This window comes from Daphnia carinata, chromosome 1 (assembly GCF_022539665.2).
Source record: "Daphnia carinata strain CSIRO-1 chromosome 1, CSIRO_AGI_Dcar_HiC_V3, whole genome shotgun sequence".
NCBI lineage: Eukaryota > Metazoa > Arthropoda > Branchiopoda > Diplostraca > Daphniidae > Daphnia > Daphnia carinata.
The window spans coordinates 8,882,871-8,906,416 of NC_081331.1; the positions used below are offsets into that span (position 1 = coordinate 8,882,871).

The following is a 23,546-nucleotide window of genomic DNA, read 5'->3' on the forward strand; positions in this document are numbered from 1 at the left end:
ATGTAGAATTGCGCGGAGAGCGGTTTTGGCCGACTTGATGAGATTTTCCCAAGTCCTTCTTCTTCTTCTTCTTCTTCTTTTACCCGCGCCGCAGGTTGGGCATGGTAACGAGCACGACATCGTCAATTGCCAAATTTCGACGAACGCGAAGCCGATTTCTCTTTTCAATTAGATTGGGAACGTATTCCCTCATCCAACGGTTCCAGAAATGCGTGACGATTTCTTGCGATTGATTCCATCGTTTTTTTTGCTTAGCGGCTCGGAATCTGTGACGGTGTCGTAATGGATGGCCGGATTGGCTCTGCCATATAAGAAGTGGTTTGGGGTGAGCGCTTCCAGATCATTGGGATCGACACTTATGTAGGTAAGTGGGCGAGCATTGAGCAAGGCTTCGACCCCTGTCATCACGGTGATTAGGACTTCTTCCGTGACGGTTCGCTCATGTAGAATTGCGCGGAGAGCGGTTTTGGCCGACTTGATGAGATTTTCCCAAGTCCTTCTTCTTCTTCTTCTTCTTCTTCAACCCGCGCCGCAGGTTGGGCATGGTAACGAGCACGACATCGTCAATTGCCAAATTTCGACGAACGCGAAGCCGATTTCTCTTTTCAATTAGATTGGGAACGTATTCCCTCATCCAACGGTTCCAGAAATGCGTGACGATTTCTTGCGATTGATTCCATCGTTTTTTTGCTTAGCGGCTCGGAATCTGTGACGGTGTCGTAATGGATGGCCGGATTGGCTCTGCCATATAAGAAGTGGTTTGGGGTGAGCGCTTCCAGATCATTGGGATCGACACTTATGTAGGTAAGTGGGCGAGCATTGAGCAAGGCTTCGACCCCTGTCATCACGGTGATTAGGACTTCTTCCGTGACGGTTCGCTCATGTAGAATTGCGCGGAGAGCGGTTTTGGCCGACTTGATGAGATTTTCCCAAGTCCTTCTTCTTCTTCTTCTTCTTCTTCAACCCGCGCCGCAGGTTGGGCATGGTAACGAGCACGACATCGTCAATTGCCAAATTTCGACGAACGCGAAGCCGATTTCTCTTTTCAATTAGATTGGGAACGTATTCCCTCATCCAACGGTTCCAGAAATGCGTGACGATTTCTTGCGATTGATTCCATCGTTTTTTTGCTTAGCGGCTCGGAATCTGTGACGGTGTCGTAATGGATGGCCGGATTGGCTCTGCCATATAAGAAGTGGTTTGGGGTGAGCGCTTCCAGATCATTGGGATCGACACTTATGTAGGTAAGTGGGCGAGCATTGAGCAAGGCTTCGACCCCTGTCATCACGGTGATTAGGACTTCTTCCGTGACGGTTCGCTCATGTAGAATTGCGCGGAGAGCGGTTTTGGCCGACTTGATGAGATTTTCCCAAGTCCTTCTTCTTCTTCTTCTTCTTCTTCAACCCGCGCCGCAGGTTGGGCATGGTAACGAGCACGACATCGTCAATTGCCAAATTTCGACGAACGCGAAGCCGATTTCTCTTTTCAATTAGATTGGGAACGTATTCCCTCATCCAACGGTTCCAGAAATGCGTGACGATTTCTTGCGATTGATTCCATCGTTTTTTTGCTTAGCGGCTCGGAATCTGTGACGGTGTCGTAATGGATGGCCGGATTGGCTCTGCCATATAAGAAGTGGTTTGGGGTGAGCGCTTCCAGATCATTGGGATCGACACTTATGTAGGTAAGTGGGCGAGCATTGAGCAAGGCTTCGACCCCTGTCATCACGGTGATTAGGACTTCTTCCGTGACGGTTCGCTCATGTAGAATTGCGCGGAGAGCGGTTTTGGCCGACTTGATGAGATTTTCCCAAGTCCTTCTTCTTCTTCTTCTTCTTCTTCAACCCGCGCCGCAGGTTGGGCATGGTAACGAGCACGACATCGTCAATTGCCAAATTTCGACGAACGCGAAGCCGATTTCTCTTTTCAATTAGATTGGGAACGTATTCCCTCATCCAACGGTTCCAGAAATGCGTGACGATTTCTTGCGATTGATTCCATCGTTTTTTTGCTTAGCGGCTCGGAATCTGTGACGGTGTCGTAATGGATGGCCGGATTGGCTCTGCCATATAAGAAGTGGTTTGGGGTGAGCGCTTCCAGATCATTGGGATCGACACTTATGTAGGTAAGTGGGCGAGCATTGAGCAAGGCTTCGACCCCTGTCATCACGGTGATTAGGACTTCTTCCGTGACGGTTCGCTCATGTAGAATTGCGCGGAGAGCGGTTTTGGCCGACTTGATGAGATTTTCCCAAGTCCTTCTTCTTCTTCTTCTTCTTCTTCAACCCGCGCCGCAGGTTGGGCATGGTAACGAGCACGACATCGTCAATTGCCAAATTTCGACGAACGCGAAGCCGATTTCTCTTTTCAATTAGATTGGGAACGTATTCCCTCATCCAACGGTTCCAGAAATGCGTGACGATTTCTTGCGATTGATTCCATCGTTTTTTTGCTTAGCGGCTCGGAATCTGTGACGGTGTCGTAATGGATGGCCGGATTGGCTCTGCCATATAAGAAGTGGTTTGGGGTGAGCGCTTCCAGATCATTGGGATCGACACTTATGTAGGTAAGTGGGCGAGCATTGAGCAAGGCTTCGACCCCTGTCATCACGGTGATTAGGACTTCTTCCGTGACGGTTCGCTCATGTAGAATTGCGCGGAGAGCGGTTTTGGCCGACTTGATGAGATTTTCCCAAGTCCTTCCTTCTTCTTCTTCTTCTTCTTCTTCAACCCGCGCCGCAGGTTGGGCATGGTAACGAGCACGACATCGTCAATTGCCAAATTTCGACGAACGCGAAGCCGATTTCTCTTTTCAATTAGATTGGGAACGTATTCCCTCATCCAACGGTTCCAGAAATGCGTGACGATTTCTTGCGATTGAACGTCATTTCCAGAAATTGACGATTTCTTGCGATTGATTCCATCGTTTTTTTGCTTAGCGGCTCGGAATCTGTGACGGTGTCGTAATGGATGGCCGGATTGGCTCTGCCATATAAGAAGTGGTTTGGGGTGAGCGCTTCCAGATCATTGGGATCGACACTTATGTAGGTAAGTGGGCGAGCATTGAGCAAGGCTTCGACCCCTGTCATCACGGTGATTAGGACTTCTTCCGTGACGGTTCGCTCATGTAGAATTGCGCGGAGAGCGGTTTTGGCCGACTTGATGAGATTTTCCCAAGTCCTTCTTCTTCTTCTTCTTCTTCTTCTTCTTCTTCAACCCGCGCCGCAGGTTGGGCATGGTAACGAGCACGACATCGTCAATTGCCAAATTTCGACGAACGCGAAGCCGATTTCTCTTTTCAATTAGATTGGGAACGTATTCCCTCATCCAACGGTTCCAGAAATGCGTGACGATTTCTTGCGATTGATTCCATCGTTTTTTTGCTTAGCGGCTCGGAATCTGTGACGGTGTCGTAATGGATGGCCGGATTGGCTCTGCCATATAAGAAGTGGTTTGGGGTGAGCGCTTCCAGATCATTGGGATCGACACTTATGTAGGTAAGTGGGCGAGCATTGAGCAAGGCTTCGACCCCTGTCATCACGGTGATTAGGACTTCTTCCGTGACGGTTCGCTCATGTAGAATTGCGCGGAGAGCGGTTTTGGCCGACTTGATGAGATTTTCCCAAGTCCTTCTTCTTCTTCTTCTTCTTCTTCAACCCGCGCCGCAGGTTGGGCATGGTAACGAGCACGACATCGTCAATTGCCAAATTTCGACGAACGCGAAGCCGATTTCTCTTTTCAATTAGATTGGGAACGTATTCCCTCATCCAACGGTTCCAGAAATGCGTGACGATTTCTTGCGATTGATTCCATCGTTTTTTTGCTTAGCGGCTCGGAATCTGTGACGGTGTCGTAATGGATGGCCGGATTGGCTCTGCCATATAAGAAGTGGTTTGGGGTGAGCGCTTCCAGATCATTGGGATCGACACTTATGTAGGTAAGTGGGCGAGCATTGAGCAAGGCTTCGACCCCTGTCATCACGGTGATTAGGACTTCTTCCGTGACGGTTCGCTCATGTAGAATTGCGCGGAGAGCGGTTTTGGCCGACTTGATGAGATTTTCCCAAGTCCTTCTTCTTCTTCTTCTTCTTCTTCAACCCGCGCCGCAGGTTGGGCATGGTAACGAGCACGACATCGTCAATTGCCAAATTTCGACGAACGCGAAGCCGATTTCTCTTTTCAATTAGATTGGGAACGTATTCCCTCATCCAACGGTTCCAGAAATGCGTGACGATTTCTTGCGATTGATTCCATCGTTTTTTTGCTTAGCGGCTCGGAATCTGTGACGGTGTCGTAATGGATGGCCGGATTGGCTCTGCCATATAAGAAGTGGTTTGGGGTGAGCGCTTCCAGATCATTGGGATCGACACTTATGTAGGTAAGTGGGCGAGCATTGAGCAAGGCTTCGACCCCTGTCATCACGGTGATTAGGACTTCTTCCGTGACGGTTCGCTCATGTAGAATTGCGCGGAGAGCGGTTTTGGCCGACTTGATGAGATTTTCCCAAGTCCTTCTTCTTCTTCTTCTTCTTCTTCAACCCGCGCCGCAGGTTGGGCATGGTAACGAGCACGACATCGTCAATTGCCAAATTTCGACGAACGCGAAGCCGATTTCTCTTTTCAATTAGATTGGGAACGTATTCCCTCATCCAACGGTTCCAGAAATGCGTGACGATTTCTTGCGATTGATTCCATCGTTTTTTTGCTTAGCGGCTCGGAATCTGTGACGGTGTCGTAATGGATGGCCGGATTGGCTCTGCCATATAAGAAGTGGTTTGGGGTGAGCGCTTCCAGATCATTGGGATCGACACTTATGTAGGTAAGTGGGCGAGCATTGAGCAAGGCTTCGACCCCTGTCATCACGGTGATTAGGACTTCTTCCGTGACGGTTCGCTCATGTAGAATTGCGCGGAGAGCTGACTTGGCGGATTTGATGAGACGCTCCCAACTTCCTCCGAAATGTGGGGAGGCAGGGGGACTAAAACGCCACTCAACGTCTTGATTCGCCATTTTATTGAGGAGCACCTCGGGTTCCCAGCGGGATAATAGGGTTTGAAGTTCTTGCTCGCTGGCAACGAGATTAGTGCCGTTGTCGCTGTAGCACACTTTGGGTAGTCCCCGACGATCGACAAATCTTGCAAAGGACATCAGGAAAGAATCGACATCTAATGAGGATGCGATTTCAATGTGGACTGCTCTGCAGTCAAGACAGGTGAACAGGACGCCGTATCGCTTCATGGATCTTCTCAAAAGAATGGTCGTCATGGGTCCGAAGAAATCGACTCCAGTGTAGGTAAATGGAGGAAGATGCGACTTCAGTCGGCTAGCTGGAAGGGGGGCCATCAAAGGGGGTTCAGGCTTGCCTTTGCTCACTTGGCAGGCAAAACATCGGTTGATGAGTCGATGAGTTGAGTCTCGAGTTTTTAGGACATGATATTGCGATCGAAGAGCATGAATGGTGCGCTCCGTAGAAGCGTGTCCCAGGTTACAGTGCAACTCAAGAATGGTCATCTTGGCAAGTTGGCTGCTGTTGGACAAGATAGTAGATATCTTCGGGTAAGGTGGCATGTTGTAGCGTTCCACCGACTCGGAGCAGGCCTCTCACATCCATGAATGGAGTGAGCTTAACAAGCTTGGAGGTGACGGGCACTGGCTTCTGGCGACGGAGATGAGAGAGCTCGATGGAAAAATGATGTTCTTGATCAACTCTTTGGATCAGGATGCAAGCATCTCGCAATTCCTGTGCGGTGAGGTAACGGCTGCCAACTCGAGGAAGGTGATTAGACGTGTTAACGTAGTTTGTTGCGAATCGGGCTAACCAAGCAACAATTCGTTTGAGACGGGTTAGGTTTGATGTGTTTTGAATGAGATTATAGAGGGGATGCACTTTTGAATTTGGAGAGAGCCAACCCATTTGTTTGAGGATACTTCTTGGTCATCAGACGGGGGCTCAGATATCGTGAATTGGAAAGGCCATGATGTTTCAAGGAGTGAAAGAAAATCCGGACCTCTGAACCACCGGTGCTGAGTGGTGAAATGAGACGAAGATACTACACAGGAGCAGTCGTCGGCTGGGTTGAGCTCTCCCGGAACGTGTCTCCACTGATCTGACGAGCTGGTTTCGAGGATCTCGGAAACACCGTGAGCCACGAAGGCGTGATATTTTCGAGTGGTGGAGTGAATCCATTGCAAGACCGTTTGGGAGTCGCACCAGTACACGATCTTTGAAGCGATGTTTCCGAGTTCCTTTACGACTGAGGAACACAGACGAGCACCGAGTAGAGCGCCCTGCAGTTCAAGTCGTGAGATGGAAAGCTGTCGCAATGGGGCGACTCTGCCTTTGGCTAAGACGAGATGTAAGGGGAAAACGTCTGTCCCATAATCTGCTCTGATACAAATACAGGCTCCGATGCTGATTCGGAGGCGTCGGAGAAGATATGAAGCTGGAACTGATTTGGTTTATTTTTGCCGCGGAAGCATCTTGGAATCCTGAGGTTGGAGACGGCCTGTAACTCACGGGCCCAGAGGGACCATGCTGTCAGCAGGACGGATGGTGGATTTGAACCGGAAGCAATCTCCCTCGCAATCCCAGAGTAGTCCTAACGTACGCTCAGTAGGCAGGTGACTCGTGTTCGGGTCCAGAGATCTTGATCGATCTACTGGGTGGACTGAGTCAAGAACGGAACGGGACGATGACAGCCACTGTACCATGTTGAAGCCTCCGCACTTTAGGAGAGCCGTTACATCGCGACGCCTTGTGATGGCTTCCTCTTCGGTTTCGGTGCACTCTAAGTAATTGTCTACATAAATATTGTTGACTATCAGATCGGCAACGGTAGGAAACTTCGGTCCAAAATCTTCTGCGGTTTTCCTAAGAGCAAAAATGCAACTTGATGGAGAAGACACGGCGCCAAAGACGTGTACGCTCATCTGATAGGTCTTCGGAGGTCCAATGCTGCCTATGGGTTTCCATAGGAATCGAAGGAACGACGGTTGTTGTGGAGGTACCGGCACTTGGTGGTTGTCACCTACAGGGCTGTAGAGGGCACGGGCCCGCAAATGTAGTGACCCTTTGTTGTCTTCTTCTTGTGCCCCTTTTTCTTAGAAAAAAGGCAGTATGGTATCGTCCAAGTATCAGACCCAGACAGTCTTTGTTTTTGGTCCCCTCTTTGCTTTCCAGACAAGTCGTCCCGTTTTTTCACAGTCTCGTCTTACGTTCTGTTTCAGTTTGTCCCTCTTCCAACGTCAAGTGTTTCGTTTTGTCCAGTCTCAATCCAGAAATAAAATTTGTTTCTTTCATCCACATTATCACCCTCATTTTCATCCTGTCTCTGTTACGACTCATGCACGAGAGTCAGTAACAAATGGTGCCGAAATCCGGGATTTGACGAATACGTGCATTTCCCGTCCTCGTTTGTAAAAACCCTCGCTTGATTTGTAAATTGTCGGGTATTTTCCCTGTAAACATTTGGCAGACGTCCACGCCAGCCTGAAGGCACCTACCTGTCCACCATGCGTTTGCCATCTGACTTGAAGATCAGTGTATCTACGTGAATCATCGACATCCGTTAACGTGTGACTCTATCAGCCTAAGAAAACGTTTCTACGTCATGAGTGAAGCCGCACCCAAAGCCGAAAATATGGAAATTGGCCACATTTGGGAACACGGCCCGAACACAATGGTAGACGCATCGAAACCTGAACGGCAGAAGAGTGAACGACCATTACTTCCCGAAAACGATCTCAAGAAGAAACGTGGTAAGAGAAAGGCGGCCCATACGAAGTTAACGACACAACTCAGAAAGGCTGTGGAAGACCACAAGATGGGAGCCATCGTATTGAAGAAATTGCAAATAGCAGCATGGCGTGACGAATTGATTCGTATTTACGATGAAGTCAAAGCAATTCACAACCAATATACAGAAAGTATATCCGACCTCACTGAGCAGCAACGTTAAGCATGTGACAAGTGGGAAGCAGACTTCGAAACAGACCACGTTGAAGTTATCAAATTCGCAAGTCACTACGCCACTTCCTCAAATCAGTCCGTCAGCTCGATAGGGACATCAGCTTCGGACATCACATGTAGTACCACGTTATCTGGAAAGAGGCGTACCAACGTTAAACCAGCCAGCCTTCTCCAACAATCAACCCAAGGAGAGTTGGAGACTGAAGCACAGATGCTGAAGCTGGAATTGAAGTTGGAAACGGCAAGGGCTCAGATGGAAGCAAACACAACTTCCATCACAGAAACCCTCAACAAGGCGTTAAGGAGCATGAGCGAACAACTGAGTAAGCTCATTGATAGTTCAAGAGTCACGTCCCAAGACATAGCGACCAACAACACGTTAGTCCGGGAAGCACATCACACGTTGGACGGTTTAGATCAGAAGATTGACACAGTTACGGTGGAGTTGAACGTTAAAATCGAAGGTCTACGATCAGAAATGGACGAGATGAAAGCTCAACCACGAACGATTCAATATCAGCGACCTTCTGAGCGACCACAAGTCCTACCAACTCGTCATGACGTCTTAACCCTGTCACCCCTCCGCACGATGGAAGACGCAGTCCGACATCGTAGAAGATTAGTCGCCGCCGATGCATCTCCACGAGACCCGCGGCGAGGGGAGAGGGCCACGATGATGTCCAGTTGCGACCCTACGGACCACGACGAAGATGAGCGTTCTGAACGTTCTCATACCCATAGTCATCGTCCTCACAGCAGCTGTTGCAGTCGTATACAACCTCCAAACAAGATCCAGCCGTTCGATGGTAACCCGAAGAATTACGCGCGATTCAAGGCCAAATTCCAGGCCCTGTATGAAGATTATGAAGATTCTCCGGTACTTCTCTTTATGCTGGAGGGGTTGCTGACCGAAGAGGTACGAAATGAAATCGGTGAATGTCTTACCGATGGAACGATGTACTCTGTTGTGTGGGAACGTTTGGACGCGGTCTACGGTCGTACGGAAATCATGGACCAGACATACCTCGACGACCTTTTACAGGTCCCGCCATTGAAGAGCCTAGACGCTGCCAGCCTCAAGACACTCGCAAACCGTCTCCATGGTGCAGTAGCCACGCTCTCCAAGTCGAAGTATGCCCATGAGCTATACAGCCGTACAACGTTGATGGCCTTAGAAGCAAAATTAACGCCTTACCTCAAAGATAAGTGGAACGAGAAACGAAAAAAGACAGGACTAGAACTGAATGTTCTAGACTTGGACGACTGGGTAACGTTAAAATCCATGAGCAAGCAACATGGAAAAAATGTATTCGAGTCTTTACCTACGTCGACGTCCAAAGGTGTAAAGTTCGACGAAAGGAAGCCCGTCAAGAGACCCAGCTTCCCACACACGTCGACCATTGGACACGTATCGACGATGGAAGGTTCGAAAGTAGCGGCGTCAACATCTTCAGCAACTATGCCTCCAAGGAGCCGATCAACATCGGGGAAGGTACAAGCCGAGAAGACGGAACGGTGGAAATGCTTTGTATGTAATGGCAGGAGCCACCATCTCTCAACCTGTACCGTCTTCATGTCTCTCACGCCCACGAAAAGGGCTGAGAAAGTATTCAAGTCCGGAAGATGTCTGTCCCAGGTACGTCAGCTGTACTATCGCTGATTGTACAGCTGACCGACCAGCTACAGATATTGTACTGGAAACCGACACCACACCTTGCTTCACGGATCCGAATTCATCCCATTGAGGAGGATAGCGGACCAACCTGCCCCATCAGCGTCACCTTCGACAGCTTTCCTAGGGACCTTGACCCACCTGGAAACAGTAAAACGACGCGTACGTTTCAAGATCGTACCGGTTCGTGTTGGAGCTGGCAAAACGTGGGTCGACACTTTCGGTTTCCTGGATACCGGAAGCGACATCACGCTGATTAGGAGCGATTTAGTAAGAAAGCTGGGACTCGTTGGGCCATCTAAACGCATCAACGTCGTCTCGTATGACGGAGCCACGTCTAACGTCACGGCTTCCGTAGTAAACTTCGCCCTAACATCTCGTGATGGTAATAGCCAATTTGAAGTTAAACACGTTTACGTCGTCGACAACTTGAAGGTGACGCCGACTTCGCCAATCGACCCTCGACAGTTGGAGTCATGGAAACACCTACGTGGTATTGACGTCCCGACCGTGCAACAAGAGGACGTGACCGTGCTGATAGGAATCGACGTCGCAGAGGCCCATGATCATGTAGCTTCCATCAAGCCGCCGGCTGGAACGACTAGGCCCATCGCCTTCAAGACGCCGTTTGGCTGGTGTTTGGGTGGACAAACGGGTCCGCCACAAGACGGACGCCCGTTCATCGCTCATCTGGCCACCGTTGAACGTCCCGAAAACCTAAATGAGCTGGTGAAGAAGTTCTGGCAACTTGAGGCCAGTGAAGTAGAAATAGAACCACTCGTTCTATCTGAGGAAGACCTACGTGGAAAAAGCATCCTAGAATCTTCCGTAAAACGTATCGGGACGGGCAGCCTACGGAAACGCAACAGCACTCCTATCATTGGTGTCAGCAGATCGGGACCTTTGAACACATGCTCGTTAAGGTTTGTCACTTTGTGGCGGGCAGATGGGTTGAACACAACTCGGACCTTTCTGGGTTTGTTGGGTTTGGTGACTCCGTGATGAGGGAGATACCAAATTGGGTTATTTGTCTCCATTGTGTCAGATAATTTTGCGTGACCCAACGAAATGTATTCTTCTATGACGCGAGAATAACTGCTGGCGTACTGAGGATCCCTCTGAAATCTTTTTTCTAACGCCTGAAAGCGACGAGCAGCTACTTCTCTGTTGTTTGGGAGTTGGAGGTCCTGATGACGTAACCTGAGACCCACTTCATACCTTTCTCCGGTGTGGCGAACGGTATTTTCTAAAATACGCAGTGCCTTCATCTCGTCGGGAGCTAGTATCGTTTGACTGAGAGGTCTTACGCCGAAGGATTCGGTGAGCCAGAAGTTCGCCACAGCTTCTTGTAGCTCTCCGTCATTTTGGCTATGTTGAATGTGCATGATTTTGGTATCACTCCCGTGCTCTGGTGATGATAGCACTGACATGGGTACTGGTCCGGTAAGGCACCATCCAAAATGAGTTTTCAGTCCGTCTGGGGCTTCCACTCCGTCCGGAGGTATTCTCGTGTCCAGCACATCGTGAACGCGCAAGACATCTCGGCCCAGCAGCACTGTCACTTTGCTTGAATCGATGTGGGGCAAATCGGGTTCTTGAAGATGTTGCCACCTATATTTGATCTTTGGCCAGTTGATCGTCCGCTTCGTAATCTTCATTTGAGGAACAGAATAAGCGGCCTTGACGATGAAAGACCGAGATCCATCTCTTGGTAGGATGTGAAACTGGACCCGTTTTACTTGGATTGCTGGGTCTTCACCATGGAAAGTACCCAATCTAGTCATCTCTGTTGGTCCGTCCAGCTGTAATTGAGTTGACATTTTGTTTAGAATCAACGTAGCTTCGCTTCCTTGGTCTAACAGGGCAAATGTATTGATGCTCTTGTGCTGAGATTTGACGGTGACTGGAACTACTTGAAGGAGTGTGCTTATTGGAGCGCCCTCCACGCAATGGCTTAAGACGTTTGCCGAGAGACCTTTTCTGGGTTTTGTTCCTTCTGTTTCGCCAGACCGTTGAAACATCCGCGAAGCTCCGTGAAGAAGTGAAAGATGACGGGCATTCCACCCCGATGCTTCACACCACTTTTTGCTCATGCAGTCTTTCGCGAAATGGCCTCTGCATAAACACTTGAGACAACAGCCCCATTCTTTTATGGCGTGCGCTCGTTCCTCAATCGATTTCGCGCTGAAGGTTTCTCATTGTGCAAGGCGATGGTTCTCCTTGCACAGATGGCAAGTGGGGTTTTTGTTTGTCCCGGTTGTTTGTTTGTCTGCCGATTTGGGGTCGGTTTTTTCATCCGAGTGGACAGGGGGTCACCCCAAAGTGTTTATCGTTGGGGAGTAGTTGGGTTTGCTTGATTCCGGCCGGCCCGTTTTCAGCCCGGTCTTTACTGTGTTCGGATATGTTGACGTGTGGACTAAACAGTGTTTGGCCATCATTTCGTTCTTGACCAGAGTGTGGATCCATGAGGAGAAATCTTGCAGTGTCAGGTATGTTGGGTTTTTTTTCACAATCTTTCTCCCCCACCTGCTTTGGATGTCGATTGGGAGTTTTGCGAGGATGAGCTCAAGCAGTCCTGAGAGAACCTCCATTTCTGAGAGACGCCACAGCACCACTTACAGTTTGTGAAAACCGAAGCAAGGTTTTGTAGTCGTGATTGGTGACTCTTGGCAGATTCACGAGAGACTGGATGAACGCTCTGGACACGATGTGTGGATGTCCGTAAGTGCTCTCTAACTCGTGCAATGCCTGCTGGTACAACGCTGGGCTGCTTAGGGAATCTCCTAATCCTTCACGAATCTCCTGAACTAGGCATTGTTTTAAAATTGCCATTTTTTGTGTCGTTGACATGTTTGGATCTGAGTGGACCAAATCTCGAAAGATTGCAATGAAATCTGGCCACTTCTTAGGGTCCCTATCAAACGGCTTTAGATCCAATTTTGGAAGGCGAAACACCGCTCTCGAAGAGTTGTAATATTGTGTTTGCTCATTTCCTCGACTAGTGGTGGGTGATTCGAATGCCCAGCTCCTAGCTTTGCCTGGGGGATCTTGCGGTTCAGAAATTAGTGTTATGCCTGCATTGCACCTGGTTTTGTCTGACGAGGGCTGACGCGGGTCGAGGTTTTCGTGTTCAGTGGTCATACTGGTAATTTGCGTTTTCGGTTACACAGAGCTTGAGGTAATCCTCTTGTTGCGTTGTTGAGAACAAGCTTTGAGAGACATTGTCTGGACGACCTTCCACAGCAAGCAGTGTTGACTTGATTTTTTCTGGATGCTTCGAGTTCTATTGTTAACTTATTCATTTTGCTCTCTAATTCCCGAGTGTGCCGACGTTGATCGAGGGTCCGAGCGTATTTTTCTTCTTCTAGAGCTCGTTTTTGTTTTTGAATTTCTTCGCGCAACGCATTTTCGACTTCCGTGCGTTTGCGTCTTTCGTCTTCTAACGTTCGGTCTCTCTCGATTAGCATCGCTTCGAGTCTTTTACTGTCTTCAGATTGTCTCTTGTTGAGCTCTACTGTGAAATAATCCAGTTGATTCTGTAGTTTTTCTTTTAACTTCCTTGCGAGAGAGCTTGTAGCAGAAAGTTGTGATACTGAAGTTGCCGCTTGGCTGACAGATTTTCCAACGTTGGAACCCTTATCATCTTCACTCCTGTTCATTTGCGCCATGCAACGCGTTATCATGGGTGTTGGTGTGTTGGCAGAGTGTGGAAGTTCTTGAATTGAGTGTGTGGATTCATTACTAGAATGCCTGGACTAGGACTAGAATGCCTGGATTGTGTTCGCGGAACCGTTCTCAAATACTCTTCGATCCTTTCGTGGCAAACACCCGTGGCTTGCTCCAACTCCATAACCCATTGCCCGTCCGGTCGTTGTGTTAGATCACTGGAGTTGCAATACACATTGTGGACCCTGATCCACTCTTCAAGTTGATTTGCCAACTCCTTTCTCATGAACTTTAATTCGGTGCTTCCGAGGTCTAGCATATGTTTTTCGATTCTCTGAAGCAGTCGGGTGTGTCTGCGTTTCTCGGTTGCCCTTATTTGCTTGTTTGTTCTTGCCTCAAAAAGGGGGAGAAACTCTGCTGTGTATTCGGTTTGTATGTCAGCATTCTGACTCGGGGGCCTAGCTTCTGCCATCTTAGCTGAGGCAGGTGAGACGATTGTGATCTACTCGGAACATCTTTGACGATTGTTTGATGGAAGACACTGGAATAGACTGTTCCAATTTTTCCTTCCCCGTCCACAGCACTTAGTTATTGTAGCCATAACCACTGAAACTGGTTTGGTATGGAAGACGACGACGGAATCCTTCCACGCTTTCAAATTTTTTTTTTTTTTACTGTTTTTGTTTGACTGTTTCTTTGATTATCTTTGGTTATGAGTGTTCTTTTTTTACACTGATCAACAGCGAATGGTAGCACTTGAATGATGTCACAGATATTTTTGGATTTGGAATTCGGCTGTGAGAAGTCGCGTGGTTACCTCGTGTCAGACGACAGGTTACTTGATCAGGTATATAACACGGCCCTGGCGAATTCGATTAGCGACGTCGAATTGCCCGTGTTCGATTTTTTGGATTCGTTTGCAAGGTCGATGCACCAAAATGTACGCCACGAATTTTAGCGTAAGAGTTTAGATTTGTTGCCACTTGTATTTTGTTTGTCTATTGAAAGTTCTGCTCGATGCCTAGTCCGTTTGACCGTACTGAGGCACTACTCGCACAACAATAAAGAACAAAAGGGGAAGGCAGGTAAAAAGAAAGCATGAGACAAAAATAATAGAAGTTCGACAAGCGCGGGATGTCCGGGAGCGTCATTAGTGGCCGATAGAGGCGTCAGGAACACGAAACATCGAAACTTGGCAAGGCACCACACTAAAGCGAGACACTCTTTCCCTGTAATTGAATAATTGGTTTCTGATTTTGATAGTAAACGGCTAGCGTATGCTACTGGTCTTTAGATTCCTTCGACGCGCTGAGCCAGTACACCTCCAATGCCGTAACTGCATGCGTCTGGTATAATTTCCATGTGGAGATCGTAGTTTGGATGGCCAAGGACCGGAGCTGACGTACGCGCCTCTTTCAGATCATTAAAACTTTTAGCATGATCCATTCCCCAAATGAAAGGAGTTTCTTTCTTAGTTAACGAAGTGAGTGGACGTGCGATGGCCGCGAAATGCTGGATGTGACACCGATAAGAACATAATCCCAGGAAGCTTTGCACTCGTTTAACTTTGTTTGCTGCCGAGTGACCTACCGCTGGTGATGGAAAGTCCCTGACCGCTTCCAACTTTTCGGGGTGTGGACCCACCCCTTCCTTGGTGACAACGTGCCCTAACACTTTTAAGGTATTCTCAGCAAACGAACACTTTGACCACTTTAGTTTTTCTCCAACTTTTCCAAGGCAATCCAGCACTAAATGGAGCCGATCCAAGTGTTGTTCAAACGCTTCTGAGCAGACGATGACGTCATCCAGGTAGACCAACACGTTGTCCAACGTCGTCCGGCCAAAATAATATCGAATTGCCCGCTGAAATGTGCCAGGAGTATTCGTTAATCCAAAAGGGAGAGCATAGAAATGATATAGCCCATCCGCAGTTATGAATGCTGTTTTGGATCTATCCTCGCTGGCGACTGGAACCCGGTGGTATCCGGATTGAAGATCCATACTGGAACAAATGGGTTGCTCCTTCCAGGCGGCTCAAAGTGCTATGCGCGGCTATGCGCGGTAGAGGGTAAGAATCTTTTACGGTCACTGCATTAAGCTTCCGGTAATCCAAGCCAAAACACCAAGTTCCGTCTTTCTTTTTTACTAGGACCACAGGGGAAGCCCAAGGGCTGTCCGAGTGCTCGATTATTCCGTGCCGCAGCATTCCTTCCACTTATTTTTGAATCACGGCTCGTTCTTTCTATGCACTTTTGTAAGGGAGCTGATGAATTGGTTGGTTATCCCCTGTATTAATGTCGTGCTCCACCAACGTGCAGTGTCCCAAATCATCCTCGCTTAAAGCGAAGCAGGTAATGGAGTTCCGGAGGATTTTCAGCACTTCACTTCTTCGGTTTTCTTGCAGGTTTTTTCCAATTCTACTTTTCAAATTAACCAATAATTCTTCAAATTCCTTATCCATTCTTCCAGTTGCAGCATTCGTTTGTGTGGCTCTGCCGGGTTCCTCTGGAATTTCCGACTCTCGAGCTACGTCACAACAATTGCTACTTAATCACAAAAAATTTCCGTTGCTCACGGGCAACGAACTACAACTTGGCAATTTCCACTTATCCACAAAAAGATTTCGTTACTCACGGGTAACGAATAACGAATGAACGATTGCCACTAAACCACAAAACTTCGTTACTCACGGGTAACGAACTACAACTTGGCAATTACTACTTTAAAAAAACGTCGCTACTCACGGGTTAGCGAATTACGATTCAACAAAAAGTTGTTACTCGCGGGTAACGGCTGCGTCTCCACCAATTGTCACATACGCTTTTGTATTTAACTCTGAACGAAAGAATACAAGTGAGGACAACAAGTAACACGATCTTCGTCTCTAAATCAACCAAAGAATAAACAAGAACTTTACCGAAACTTGGAGCAACACTGTGAAAACCGCTAGGGAACCCACGAAAATCAACTAACACGAATTTGTAACTACTCTTTATACCCTTTTGTAAAATACTCCCCTTCCGGCTGACGCATCCGCGTATCTTCCTAACTACTGATTCTTTTACTGATTCTCTTTCCCACGGCCCTAGCTACAGGAGCGGGGATTCATCTCTTTGAAGAGATAACTACACCCCCTTTTACCCGCGACAATATAATTATGTGTATATGCACAAGAAAGGGATATAAGGGTAAAAGAAAACACTTTATTTGAATTATTAACTAGTTTTACGTTTACCAATACACTTTACCAATAGCAGACAGCAACATTTTATTTGACGACAGTATCAAAAGGCCAGTAGCAGACGTCTTTAACAACAACAACGAAAACAATCGCAAGATAGTTGCCAATTATATTTTACTAGCTGTTTTTTTTTACGAAAAAGTAAAAAAAAAATTTATGGGGGTGTTAATTCGATTTTCATTTAAATAATAAACTCAATTTTTATTTTTGACAAGGGGTATTAGTTAAGGGGACATTCGTTAGGTGGGGCATTAATTTTGGGGGGAAAGAGTCAAAGGAGCAACTGCAGGAAAGTCGGGGGGGGGGAGCATTGGTCAAAGGCCGCAATCATCCACCTGCCGGTGCTCCTTGAAAACAGCCCATCAAGGTCGTTGCTTCATGGCGAAAGTAACGCAAAAAGTGTTGCAAGCTATGGGAAAAAACAACGGTACTATCTCGTACTTACCATACCGACTCCCTTCTATCTCGCCTAAGCGAGCGAGGCTGCTTTCCCTAAGGTGCCTACCTGCAAGGAGGTTGTTTTCGAATACTATGAACATTTTCAGACAAAACACGCGGGTCTAGGTTAGCTTGAATACCCAAGCTTAAATCCTAACAAATTTACGCTTGGAATCGTTAACTTGGAGGGGTTTGGAGCAGTCACTATCCAAGCTAACTTAAGGCTTGGGTAAGCTTAACGTTATGTACGGGCCCGCTTACATTGTCCCTTCCCGCGGCATACCTTTAGACCTATCTCACACGGGTTTAACACCAAAATTCGCAGGTGATACAATTGTTCTGGCGAGTACTGTATGGTATGAGGGGAAATGTGAGAGCACCGCATTAAAATTGTAGACTACATTGTATTCATTCATCATTTTAAATTTCAATCCCGCTTAAAGCGAAATTGGCCAAAACACGAATCACCATCAAAAGCTATGAAAAGTTGCTTCAAGAATATGGTTATCATGGAAACATAATGTAAGGAGAGGTTTTGAAGTTAATCGTCGACTAAACTGTTACGCGAGAATAAGGGCTAGGGAAGCAAATCCGGCGTTAGTGTGGGGAACGGTAGAGGTGTCCTTATCGCTGAAAGACCACCCAAGTAAGAGAGGTCCGGCCTGCAATAATCCAATGTTAGTTATATAACAATTGTCTATCGTAGTTTTTTCCATCTGTCAACATGCGTGGCTGTAGCTATTTTGTTGTATACCGTAATTTATTCGATTGATAAACTATTTAAACGTTTCGATTCTGTTGCTTTAAATAAGTGGCATAACTGATATGAAAAATTTAACTTGACTTCTGTTAAGTATTTGCTGTACACACTTTTTTAGTTAGTCGAACGGCTTTATCGAAATAGGCTAGTTTCTTTTTTAAATACATGACGAGGAGCGATAAAATCCTTTTTGTCTTATGCTATTCACTGAAACCAATTTTTTGTTAAATGACCTTTTTTTTTAGTTGCAAGCATTATAACTTCTTGCAAGTATAATTGACAATTAAAAAGTCATTTCCTTTTCGAAGTGTGAGTTTTAATTTCCCACTGCTTAGGTCCATAGTGAGTAATGCCAATAATTTACCATTAAAGGTTACGTAAATATAAAGAGCAAACTTATGAATACGAAGCGCTTCGATAATGCTATTCAATTTAATAATAAAATATGCACGAAAAAACCCTTTAAATTAAATGAGGACGAAACTTTCGTTTTGGTTCAACGTTTTAAATTACAGAAACAAAAGCAACAGATTTTCTACCAAACGGCATTATGCAGGAGGTAACAGCTCGTCACGTTACGTTGCCGGCAGGAAAAAATTAGGAGCTCAAACATTGATTGCCGGAGAAATAGGTCCTGGAGAAATAGGACCCGGAGATTTAGGACCCAATGTTCAAACATTTTTTGAAGGGTCCTATTTCTCCTTGGTATTCGTCCTATTTCTCCTTCATAGATATCCCAAGTGTCCGCTGTTAGAAAAGAAGAACCGACGGGTTATGCAGTTTTCCGCACTGCAAACAACGTTATCAATTGCTCGTCTAATCATTCCATCATAACTTTTTTGTTTGAATTCATATTTGTAATTTTTTTGCACGATTACATGCTCTATCTATTGTTTTATACAGCTCATGTATAAAAGTTATATTTCTTTTTACGGAGTGTTTGGTTTTTAGCCTTTTACATTTTGTTACTGGCGTTTCCAGTCCTAGTATCACCCCTTCCCGACTGATGTCCTTATTCCATGGGCGTTCCCGGGGGCGGGGGTCGCTCTTGCTAAAATACCCCTTAATACACTGATTAATAAGAAAAAAATTACACATAGATAATTTAAAATACGTACATTTTGTAATAAAAAAACTATTTGCCACAAAACCATAGATAAAGACCTACATGGTAAGAACGAAAATAATGAGTTCCGCGGGGCTTTTGGTGGGTGCTGGGAACGAATATGTTAACATGAGGACTAGTTTATTATTATTAAAATTTGATACTAATGTTTATGGGAACAATATTACAATCTATAACTATATATCGTCTGAAGCAAGGACAAGACAAAGGACTACTATAATTCACTCTTGATTCAAATACCATTTATTTCTTCATTACATTTTCAATTCTTTTCACAGTTACAAAGATTCCAATAATTATATTAAAATCAAACCCTACTTCTGTAACAATGCCAGGCGGTGAAAGCTGTCTGTTATATAGGGTAGGAGCGCTTTTCACCAAGGCATTAAATGTAATAAGCAAAACTGAAATGTCCAACTTGTGTAGGGACATCTATAGGAAAATTGCAATAGTTATGCGTGGCTTCTGTTAAAGCGGAAGAGGAACAATAACCTCACAAAGCTACTAATAATGACAAATCCAATTTAATTATTTTAGACCAGGCAAGACCTTTTTTTTGTGCGTCAGTGATTACCGAAGTCACTAAACCTTTTAAAATGAATCCAAGGTTTTTTTTTTTTTTATTTTCAACGATCATGGAGGGCATGCCAGTGTATTGTTATCCAAAACTTTCATGACACGGCTTGTAAATAATAGAACACGAGTCAGCTCATCTATGAGTCAATTTCTGCCATTCATACGATAATTTGGCCCATTTTTCGCTAGTTTATTTCATTTTATGCTTTCTTTTCATTTTTCGTTTTCTTAATGTTGATTTATCCCTTTTCTGTTGGTATTCCTTTCTCCATTCCTGTTCTTCGATGCGTTCAAACTTCAAACCACTTTTTTTCCTTTGTGATTTTGATTTTATCCTGTTTCTTAATTGGTTTGGCAAGTAATTCCACATTGTCTTTTGCACCTATTGCTCTTAGTATTGTTTACCTATTGTGATACAGTAAAGTAATAAAATATTTGAAGATCTAAGAAATTTTTTTTGTTAAATTTAAAGTTTACCTTAACACCTTCAGCTCTTTGCCGAGCACCTTCCCATGGCTGTTTCTCTTCAATGCTTCTTGCCTTATCAGCTTCACCTTTGCCTTCCAAGAATATCAATTTTTCTTTTACTTTTTTTATGTTAATCATTGCCGCGTTTGGATCTAAAGTGGGTTTCAGTTTAATAGTCAAAAATCAGTGAGTGTTGATAACTAAGGAAGTACAACAACGCGCGGTAAAGAATCAAACGGCAAACTTGTATTGCTTGGCACTGAAAATAAAATGTTTTTTAGAATTACAGTAAACAAAAGATCATTATGGAAATTATTCACCATTCTGGGTAGAAGGCTCGTTCTCACTTGAGGTAATTGGATCAACATACTGATGTTCGGCAATATTAATGTTGGCAATGGATCCACCGGGTGGCAATCAGAATAAGGTGCTCCTGATTCGGTTGCTGAACTTGTACAAATTGGTTCCTCAGTGGAATAAGCAATTCCCCGTACCGGCACACTGTCCACATCTGAGATTGCTACGAAAAAAATAAGATTACACTTCTCTGTGATTACAACCTTATGGAATGTTGAACAGTTGTGATTATTTTCCTGCTAGATAGTATCTGAGAGAATTAATAGCTAACATTATCGCCCATCAGTTTGAACTGTTGAGAAATGATGTAATGGAACCAGTTATTTTGTTCTTATTTAGCCAAAACAAGTGGACAGGAAGTACTTCAAGTCTTTCCTGAAGACGGTAACATGGGCAAAGTTCTCCCGAAATATTTGAGCCGTTGGACGACCGAGAAGGTGATGGGTGAAGGTGTTCAGGTTTTACCCAAGACGCACGTTCAGGGAGCAACCATGGAAGATGATTAGGTGGTTTTGACCTTGCAGGATGGACCAAAGGTATCACTAGCTGCATAGTAGTCTTGTTTAAAGTGTAATTTGACATTTTTCTCAATTGTTTTCGTTAGATTAAAACAGACCATGTTGTTGTTGCTGTCGGTCTGGATACCAACACGGATTTGGCTATCGCCTCTGGTTTGGAAATTGACCCCAATTTCGGCGGTTACAGAGTCGATGCTGAACTTGAAGCCCGTTCTAACGTCTGGGTGGTAGGCATTTCTGTTTACGTAACGTTATTATGGTTATAAATTATGATTAAACATTTTCCAATATTGATTTCCATGATGTTGTTGCTAGATAGTATATGAAGCTATTGCAAACACAAGTTCTTCTGAAATGTGAGTTGCACAAAATTGAAACGGAATTTGTTTATGGAAATTTTCGGCTGGTTATGCTGCCTGCTTTTACGATATCAAACTGGGTCGTCGTCGTGTTGAACATCATGATCACGCTGTCGTGTCTGGTCGTTTAGTGGGAGAAAACATGACCTGCTCTGGCAAACCCTACTGGCACCAGTCCATGTTTTGGTCAGACTTGGGACCTCGTGTTGGCTATGAGGCCATCGGCATTGGAAACGATGGCCGTTTTTGCCAAATCGACGGCCGCAGACACCCCGAAAGCTGTCGTCGAAGCTACTGGCGAGGGTATTCGATCAGAAACGGAAAATGTACCATTGACTTTGTCCGATGAAATCTAAATTTTGTACTAATTTTTATTTTTATAATTCAAGGCTGCTACAGAACAATCTTCCATATGGCTTCCTCCCGTGCTGACGCCATCAAAACCGCGCCGGGCTTAGAATTTGAGTAACTTTTTGTTTCATTATTTGTATTTTGTAAAAATAAATGAAATGTAATTCTATTACAAAGAATTTATGGTTTTATTTTAATTGGAAGCTATTTCCATTACAAATTTTCCTGTGTCCTTTGGCTGCCGCGATCCGGACATTCCCCGGATGTTACAATACGTACGTTCACTGAACGTACGGATTTGCCATCCTGCAGACGTCCAACTAAGGACGTCCGTAGTACTCCCAACTAAGGGAACTTAAGGAAACAACCTGATAGATAAATGGTTTTGTTTCTTGGAGTTTCACCTACGAAACGATTTTTTGTTACCAGCTGGAAAATTTGTTACTCGACAAAGATGGACACATAAAGATTGCTGACTTTGTACTTTGTAAAGAGGATACCACGTACGGACGGACTGCCAAAACATTTGCTGAACCCCCGAGTACCTTGCCCCCGAAAGTGCTTGGACGACAACGACTACGGGAGTGCAGTACGTTGGTGGGGCTTGGGTGTTGTCATGTATGAGCTCATTTGCGGTCACTTTCCGTTTTACGACCGGGATCGCGACATTCTCTTTGACCGTATTCTTTTGGAAGAAGTTAGATTCCCTCGAACACTATTGCAGGAAGCGAAAGATCTTCTTGGTGGGCTTTTAGCAAAGGATCTACATAAGAGATTAGGAGACGACCCGGAAGATTATCAAGAAATCATTCTACATCCATTTTTCCTACCGATTTCTTGGACAGATCTAGTTCAAGGGAAGGTACGTAGGCGTGCAGGTTGTACTTGAATGTTTTGATTTTACCCTGTCTCCTACACGCAGATTCCACCACCGTCCAAGCCGCAAGTGGTAAGTGAAAGACATCCGATAATTCTGTATCTATGCTTATGCTCAATGAGAGAAATAAACTATTTGTACAATTGATAAAACTCTTACGAATGTTTGCGTAATCCATTTTTAATTACTTAATACTTAAATTGAAAATTCCTAAAGGAACAAAGAAATTGAAATAGGACTATTTCTAAGGAGAAATAGGACTAATGCCGAGGAGAAATAGGACTGATGCCATGGAGAAATAGGACTGTCCTAAAAGTTACTAAAAGTCAGTCCTATTTCTCCCAGTCCTATTTCTCCGGTAGAAATAGGACTAGAAATTTTCAGTCCTATTTCACCGGCTACCAAACATTTTTGTGCTACTTTTGACAAGTAATGCCAAAATCGTATAAATATCCTACATCAATCGACTTATTTTTGCACTGTGCGTCGATTGATGTAAAAATATTGAAAAAAATCAAAACGCAAAAATTTCAATAACCGTTTTCTCGGTATTGTAATTTGTTTTATAATTTGCTCTTTGGATAACTTGTGTAACCCCCTTATAGTTTATAATTCGCCTAACTGATGTCCTAATAGAACACTTATTAGTTACCATTCGTTAGGCGAAAAAATGTATATTTTTTTGTCCCAAATTAGCAGGAACCGTGCCTATGTCCCAATTCGCTTTTTTATCCTGCACACGTACGGACATCAGAATGAAATTTCGCTAGTTGACCTCAGGCGAGATGCTTAAGGTAGATTGCTCACAGTTTTGTGTGAGTGTATCAATCAATGTAACATCAAATGAAATGAAATCTACAATTACTTACAGCGTATTGGAACATGTGAAAACGACGATTTTCAGTCCAGTACATTATTCCATCGATACTAAGAAAGATTTTCGCCTTATATCTGGATTGAACCACTGCAATACGTGTCTCAATCTGACATTGTAATGCTGAAAATTACTTCTTGAAACATTATGCTATAGATACCTATCACCTTTATCAAATCTGTACCTGGTCTTTCCGCGCCGCAAACCGATACAAACCGCTTACGACCTATAAAGACTAAACGTTGCATCAGTATATAACAGTTTTTTTTTCATTCAGCCTCCATGAACTAAACGATTAG

General features: G+C 45.1%; 1 protein-coding gene and 1 pseudogene across 1 annotated transcript; one reads left to right on the forward strand and one right to left on the reverse strand.

Annotated features, from left to right (window-relative positions):
• Nucleotides 1–10,315: 10,315 nt before the first annotated feature.
• On the reverse strand, nucleotides 10,316–11,729 carry LOC132088564 (uncharacterized). The gene is made up of 2 exons (XM_059497496.1): nucleotides 10,439–11,729; nucleotides 10,316–10,383 (listed from the first exon to the last, which is right to left on the reverse strand). Exons 1-2 carry the CDS (start codon nucleotides 11,727–11,729, stop codon nucleotides 10,316–10,318), a joined length of 1,359 nt encoding a protein of 452 aa, XP_059353479.1.
• A 5,495-nt stretch (nucleotides 11,730–17,224) lies between these two features.
• On the forward strand, nucleotides 17,225–21,516 carry LOC130696013 (apoptosis-inducing factor 1, mitochondrial-like; annotated as a pseudogene).
• Nucleotides 21,517–23,546: the final 2,030 nt, after the last annotated feature.

What these genes read in the sequence shown, in the direction of transcription:
- LOC132088564 (XM_059497496.1), bottom strand. Translation starts at nt 11,729, where the DNA reads ATGAGCAAAAAGTGGTGTGAAGCATCGGGGTGGAATGCCCGTCATCTT. An exon ending in TTCTAGGATGCTTTTTCCAC is followed by an intron (nt 10,384 to 10,438) that starts GTAGGTCTTCCT and finishes ACTGGCCTCAAG; the next exon opens with TTGCCAGAACTTCTTCACCA.